General features: G+C 58.8%; 1 protein-coding gene across 4 annotated transcripts in view; it reads left to right on the plus strand.

Annotated features, from left to right (window-relative positions):
* The window catches only part of NDOR1 (NADPH dependent diflavin oxidoreductase 1), a 14,610-nt gene that overhangs the window by 3,736 nt on the left and 3,914 nt on the right, over positions 1-6,960 (plus strand). For 2 of the 4 annotated variants that reach the window (XM_035891896.1, XM_035891895.1), the window contains exons 5-13: positions 750-848; positions 1,527-1,628; positions 2,092-2,298; positions 2,644-2,765; positions 3,202-3,422; positions 3,800-3,907; positions 4,641-4,755; positions 5,703-5,849; positions 6,511-6,629. In XM_035891896.1, the coding sequence (XP_035747789.1) occupies positions 750-848; positions 1,527-1,628; positions 2,092-2,298; positions 2,644-2,765; positions 3,202-3,422; positions 3,800-3,907; positions 4,641-4,755; positions 5,703-5,849; positions 6,511-6,629 (1,240 nt within the window). Of the gene's footprint in view, positions 1-749; positions 849-1,526; positions 1,629-2,091; positions 2,299-2,643; positions 2,766-3,201; positions 3,423-3,799; positions 3,908-4,640; positions 4,756-4,951; positions 5,600-5,702; positions 5,850-6,510; positions 6,630-6,960 lie in introns of those variants that run through there. The other 2 variants (XM_035891897.1, XM_035891898.1) reach the window with 2 other exon arrangements.

Consider the following 6,960-nt stretch of genomic DNA (forward strand, 5'->3'; position numbering starts at 1 on the left):
CGGGAGAGACCAGAGTGGATGGAGAACTGAGGGGGTAAGGGAAGAGAGAGCCTGACTCTAGAGCAGCAGCTCAGATGAAACATAATTCCCACCAGCTTTAAAAGGCCTTTTCCTACTAGCCCATGTCCCTCCTAACCCCCAGGAACTGGGCTTCTGCCCATTTCTTTCCTCCTGGCCTCCTCAAGCAGCTGCTTTGCTGCAGTGTTTCAGATAGCATTTTTCAGTCAGTTCTCTCTCTGAATTCCAGGAACGCTTGTGCCACCATAATTTTAGTGGACAAGCCAACAGGAGACATGAAACAGAGAGTTTTAGCTGGCAGCCAGGCCCATTGGTCCCAGTTGTCTCCCACAAGGTTGTTCCCATGTGCCTGAAAGAGCTGTAGTGGGAAGGGTGGGAGCGTGCCTGAACTCTGTGGGGCAGTGAGGGGCTAGAGGGAAGGAAGCGTTTCTCTGCCTGGGGCTGAAGCTGCCCTGAAGGGAAGCTGGACCTCCCCAAGTCCGTTTTGGGAAGCTGGGCACAGACTGTGTGGCTCAGCAAGTGGCAGCCAGCTGCTTCTCCAAGCTCCTGCAGGATGGAGGCATGGGCTGGGCAGGGCACGGGGCCAGATCGTGTGTGCTGGCTCTGGCTGGACCTGCCTCTCTGGCTGCTCTGGCATCGCCCTGGCAGCGTGTGCTGGCTCATGTAGCCAGTGCCTGCTGTCCTGCTGGAGGAGCCCTGCCCTCTGCAGCTCAGGTTTATTCTCTGCTCAGGTTTAATTTTGTTGCGAAGAAACTGCACAAGCGGGTGCTACAGCTTGGGGGCAACCCTCTGCTGCCGGTGGCATTGGGAGACGACCAGCATGACTTGGGGTAAGAGCCCAGTGGAAGGGTTGCGGGGGGGGAGCCCTGGGGTGGGACAGTTTTGTCCTTGGGCTGACAGCAGAGCTGAGTATGCTTTACCCCAGCCTTGGGGACAGCAGCGTGCTGCTCCCACTTGGGGTATGTTCCTGTGCCCCAGACGTGGCCATCAGCCTCCTGCTGCTCTCTGTGAACACGCTGGTCTCTGCTCATAACTCTCCTGTGCCAAGACCTGGGTCACTTGCTTCTCCAGGGTGTCCCATGACACCTAGCATGTGCCAAGGTCTCCTGGCTTTGCTCCAGTCCTGTTCAGACCAGGGGATGGCTTTGTCACACAGCAGGCATTACAGCAGCCTGAGCTGTGCTGCTGTTCTCCTCACACAGCACAGAGGCTGTGTGTGGCTCTGGGAGTTGGTGACTGCCACCGGTTGTGCTTGGGGGGTTTGGTGGTTGTGGGGTTGGACATTAGTCGTTGGGCCCTAGAGAGCAAGTGAGTGCTTAGAGTGGCTGAGACGTGTTTTCCATAACTGAAGCTGGAAGGGAACGGCATGGAGCGACTGTCTGTGCAGCCAAAGGGGAGCGGAGGTGGTTTCCCAGGGGCAGCCCAGCATTGTCCGGGTGCCAGGGTAGCAGCGCTTGAGCCTGGAGGGATGATGGTGCTCTGCTGCAGCCTGAATTTCTTCCTTGCAGGCCAGATGCAGTGGTTGATCCATGGCTCCTGGCCTTATGGGACAAGATCCTCACCTTATATCCTCTTGGTCCTGGCCTTGAGATCATCAGTCCGGATGTACGGTGAGGGCAGAGGGTAGATAGGGTCTGCTGGAGCTGGCTGGTGTGAAACGCCATGCTTCCTTGGCAGTTCTCCGGGGTGGGCATGTGCCCTGCTTTCACCAGGAAGCCTCCCCACACAGCTTCTGGTGTCGCAAGTATCCCTTGGACTTTGGCCACGGGTGGCCCATCTCTCTCTGGATGGGGTGTCCCCTTGTCCCCTGTGTGTGTGTGTCAGCTGGCCCGGCAGGGTTCTGCCCATCTTGCTGTTCTGATGTGCTTCTGTCCTTGGCAGACCAGCTGAGTGTGTGTGCCCAGCCTGCTTCCCTCTGCCTGCTCTGGAGCCTTTGGGATCTCCTCCTCCTGGCAGTCTGCACTGTGTTCTCTTACCACAGGCCAGCTCCAGAGGACAGGGACAATGGGTGGTAGATTCCAGCCTCTCCCTGCCTCCAGCCTCTAGCGCACTGCATTGCTTTCCTCCCCACAGCCTGCCCCCAAAATACACCCTGCACTACCTGGCTGAGGACTCCCCACACCCCGATGGTGGCCTGCTCCAGCCAACATCACCCAGGGCTGTTCCCTCTGAGCTGCATCCCTTCGCTGCCCGGGTGGTGTCCAATCGGCGGGTCACAGCAGAATCCCATTTCCAGGATGTCCGGCTCATCGAGTTCGATGTCATGGGCTCAGGAATCACGTGAGTATTTTCCTGACTCCCGCAGGCTTTGCTGTGTGAGACGGGGTGTCCTATAGCCTGCCTTCCTCCTCCACTCTTCTTCAGTAATATCTGAGGCCGTGGCCCTGTGGATATCCCTCCTGTGCTGTCCCCCTCCATGACAAAGTCAGGGGCATATGGCAGTGTGGCTCCTGCCCATGGACCAGCTCTCTTTGCCTCATCAGGTTAGAGAGCACAGCATTAGTGACACTGGAAATTTGGCTTAGTTGTGGCCTCTCCCCTGGTGCGGGTGCTGGTCAGGCTGGCGGTGCTGTGCCCACAGGCCTGCCCCGAGGCTCCCCTCAGCAGGTCCTGCTGTATCCACAGGTTCAGTGCAGGGGATGTGGTGATGATCCAGCCCCAGAACTGCCCCGAAGACGTGCAGCAGTTCTGCCAGCTCCTGCGCCTGGATCCAGACAGACGCTTTGTGCTGAAGCCCACGGAGCCCGGTAGGTCCTGCCCACTCCTCCTTTCCCAACCTCCTGAGCTCTGGCTCAACCTGGAGCTCTGCTTTTCCTTTGCTTTAGGCACAGTAAATAGGGAGTTGGGAGAAGCTGATGGGTACAGGACCTTTGTCTGTCTCACAGCATGGGGGCTGGCCTTCCCTCCCCGCGCTCTGTGCGTGAGGATCCCACGTTAGGGCCAGTGTGACTCATGGGAGGGACCCAGCAGCGTCCAGGCTGCACCCATATCTTGTGTCTTTGCAGCCCCCAGCCCAGCGCGTGGAGGATCCTGCAGCCTCCCCAGCCCAAGACCCCAGTCAGGTTGCTCATACTGCTGCCCCATCCTGGGGAGCACCAGAGCTGTGGGGGCAGCAGGCAGGCGGTGCTTGGGTGTCCTGCCCCGGTGCTGGCACTGAGCTCTCCCCCCTGCCTTGCCATGCAGGCACATCCCTCCCTGCCCTGTTGCCGCAGCCCTGCACCATCCGGCACCTGGTCACCCACTACCTGGACATCTCTTGTGTGCCGCGGCGCTCCTTCTTCGAGCTCTTGTCCTATTTCTCTACGAACGAGCTGGAGCGGGAGAAGCTGCAGGAGTTCAGCTCTGCACAGGGCCAGGAAGAGCTGTACAGCTACTGCAACCGGCCCCGCAGGACCACCCTCGAGGTAGGCCTGGGGGAGCATGGCAAACCTGCTCTGTGAGATCTGTGCCATGGCATAAAGCACCCAGGTGGATGATCAGCCATAATTTCTTGGCTGAGGAATTTAATCTATTTCACCCCCTTTCTGAAACATCCTTAGATTTCCACTGGTGGTTAAGACCTGCTCCAAATCCTTCTGGGCTCTGTGGTGGCCCCTGTGCTGTAGCCTGGGGGTGAGGGGAGGGCTGTGAGGCACGGTGGTTGGTGCTTAGAGGTGTCCAGCATGGTGTCTTTCATCGAGGGCAGCGTGGCACAGCAGCGTGGGGCAGCCTCTGATGCCCTGAGAAGCAGGCAGGCTGCCTTCTGGGATGTACCAGGTCTCACCCCACCTTGGCTTTGTAGGCCCTCTGGGATTTCCCTCACACCACGTGTGCCATTCCACCCGAATACCTACTGGACCTCATCCCTCACATCAGACCTCGCGCCTTCTCCATCGCCTCCTCCGTGCTGGTAAGAGCTCAGCCCTTTTCAGCCTCTTGTCAGGCTCTGAGCCGAAGGTCTGGCAGGGCCAGGGCTGACTGTTGGTGCCATGCACACTGCAGATATTTGGGCTGTATTCCCAGACCCTCTGAGCACCCACATCCCACCCAAACCCCTGCTCCACTGTGAGCCTGCGTCAGCCTGACATGCTGGATGTAAACCCCAGGGCTGTGCCAGCCTCGGATTAGGGATCTTGCCCTCCTGTAGCCCTGCAAGTGCCAGGGCTGGCCCACTGCACTGCAGAGGTCTGGTTTCCTTGTCACCAGGAGTAGTGGGAGCTGGTGCCACGGAGGCTGGGAGCTTCCCTTCATGGTGTGGCCTTGGCAAGGGGAGTGCTGCTTCCTGCTGCTGCCAGGAGGTGGCAGTGGGACCTGGCCCTCATGGCTTGGCAGATGTCAGCCCAAGCATGGGTGGCATTTGCCCTCCGTGGGGGCCTCTTGGGTTGGACAGTCTCTGTCGCCATTGCCAGCTGTACAGAGCATTCCCGCAGCAGTGCTTCTCTGGGAAACCCCCCTTCCCCAGTGGAAAGGTTTTGGTCAAGGCTGTGCTCCATTCTCAGTCTGAGCAGCTGTTTTGGGCTAGGGCGAGTATTGTAGATGCCCCGGCAGGAGCTGGGCACAGGTCCCTGGGGGAGGCACTGAGCTCTTCCTGCAGAGCTGTGCTGGGTGTCTTCTCATTTCTCATGGCTCCTGTCTGGACACAGGCTCACCCTGACCGGATCCAGATTCTCATGGCAGTAGTGCGGTACAAGACACGGCTCAGCAAACCCCGCCGCGGTCTCTGCTCTTCTTGGTTGGCTTCTCTCAACCCAGAGCAAGGTAATGTTGCTTGGATTCTGTAAGGACCCTGTGTGTTTGCACATAGTGCTGATCCCATGGGACTGTGGTGGAGCTGTGTGCATGGGGGCCACATGCTGGACCCTGGCTGGAGCACCACCACCATGGGAAGCTGGAGTACACTGGATGGGCTGAACTCACAGTAATGGTCCTTCCTCACTGCTCCCATCCTCTTCAGAACAGGGAATGCTCCCACAGCTTACCGTGAGCTCCTGGTTTTCTCCCAGCTGCTCAACCCTCCTGCTCCCAGCACCAGTGTGCCCTGCTGTCCCACTGTGGGCGGCTCCTGGTGTCCTGGAGCTGGTGGTGCTCTGACTTCTGGACACCTCAAGCCCCATAACACCAGCGCTGGGAAGAACAGTCCTTCTTTTGAGCACATCCATCCAGTGTGTGCTGCTCATCTGCTCTAACCACAGAACCCCTCCAGCTGGGTCCCCAAGCAAACGTGACAAGCTCACAGGGTCTCCCTGCTGCAGGATGGTAGAGAATTGCTCTGTATGACTCCAGGGCAAGACTTGGTCTTCTCTGAGTGCCTAGATGGGGATCTTCACCCCTCCTCTGGCTCCTAGAGGAGGTAAGTTTGGCCCTCCCTTACTCGAGAGCCAGGTTGAGATCTCTGCTCACCTCCACCTCTGTCTTCCCTGGCACCAGCTGTGTGAGGAGAAGGTTGTCCCACAGCCCGAGTGCTCTGGGGCTCTTGCCTTGCTCAGGTGCTTGCAGAGGCAGTGCTGAGAGAGCTGAAGTGCTTTTCATACACACGTAGTGTGCCCGTGGCACCAGCAGTGCCTTGGTGCTGGGGTGGTGGTAAGCCACGTGCTGTCCATATCTTCGGAACATGCTGGAACAGCTGGATGCCCGGCTCATCCTCTGCAGGGTGTCACAGGTGCAGTCATGGTGGGGTGATGCTCGTTGGTCTGGTTTTTTTGCAGGTGATGTCCGGGTGCCTCTTTGGGTGAAGAAAGGAGGAATGAAGTTCCCAGCTGACCCTGACACCCCTGTGATCATGATTGGCCCTGGAACAGGGGTGGCACCTTTCCGAGCAGCGATACAGGAGCGGGTGGCACAAGGACGTAGAGGTGAGCGATGGTCCCAGGAGGGATTCGCATGCCCCTTGCTGTAGGCAGGTCTGTGTTCAGCATATGGGATGGAGGGCCTGGGGGCTCTTGAGGGTTTGGACAGGCCCAGGCTTTGCTGTGTTTGAGTGGGAGCAAGCTGGGCTCTGGGGCAGGCGAGGACCAGAGCCTGGTGTGTGCAGCCTGTGTGGTTATTCACAGGCTGTGCTGTAAGGCTGCTCCTTGGGCCAGGGCAGGGCTCTGCAGAGGCTCACTCTTGGCGTTCTGTGAGTAGAGATGGGCTGTTGAACTCATCTCTGCTGCACAAGGCGTCGTGCCTCTGCCCTTGTCCCATCCTTATTCCACTGGCTCAGCTGTGGGTCTCAGCACGAAGCTGGGGCTGGGGGGAACAGGCAGCCCTGGAGGGCTCTTCTTGCCCTACCTGCCCCCCAGCTCCTGCTTTCCCAGCACACAGGGGCCTCTGGTTGCCACAAGCCACCTGACTTAATGGTCACATAGTTCCTGAGTCCTCCTGGCTCTTCTAGGCCAGGGCTATCAGCCAGGCCTGGCAAAGAGGTGAGAGCCTTGGGGGGCTCTGCTGCAGATCCCATGGGCACCAATGGTCCCCAGCGTTCTCAAGGGCCTTTGGTCCACCCAGTATGGCCCTTTGGTCTGCTTTCTGCAGGGAACTGCTTGTTCTTCGGCTGCCGCCAGAAATCCAAGGACTTCTACTGCCAGGTGGAGTGGGAAGAGCTGGTGGCAAAGGGCTTCCTGACACTCTTCACTGCCTTCTCCAGGGACCAGGTGAGTTCCCAGAGGAAGAGGGTTGGTACAGAAGCATCTTGGGCAGCACTGATGGGACTCTGCCAGTGATTCTGGCCCCTGTACCTGTTGATGTGGCCGGTGAAGAGCCTGGCAGGGTGACACAGTGGTCACCTCGCTCCTCTGCACCATTTGGGTGCTGGCTGGGATCCCCATCAGCAGCGCAGGGCTGCTGCCCAGCCGGGACATGTCTGGCTGAGTTGAGCTAGAAGGGTTGCTGGGATGGGGCCAACGAGTGCCAGAGCAGATAAGGCATTAGCCAGCTTTGTTTGGCTGGACCACGTGAGTGATAAAAGGCTCCCAAGCTTCTTGC

This window comes from Egretta garzetta, unplaced genomic scaffold (assembly GCF_000687185.1).
Source record: "Egretta garzetta isolate BGI_Z169 unplaced genomic scaffold, ASM68718v1 scaffold143, whole genome shotgun sequence".
NCBI lineage: Eukaryota > Metazoa > Chordata > Aves > Pelecaniformes > Ardeidae > Egretta > Egretta garzetta.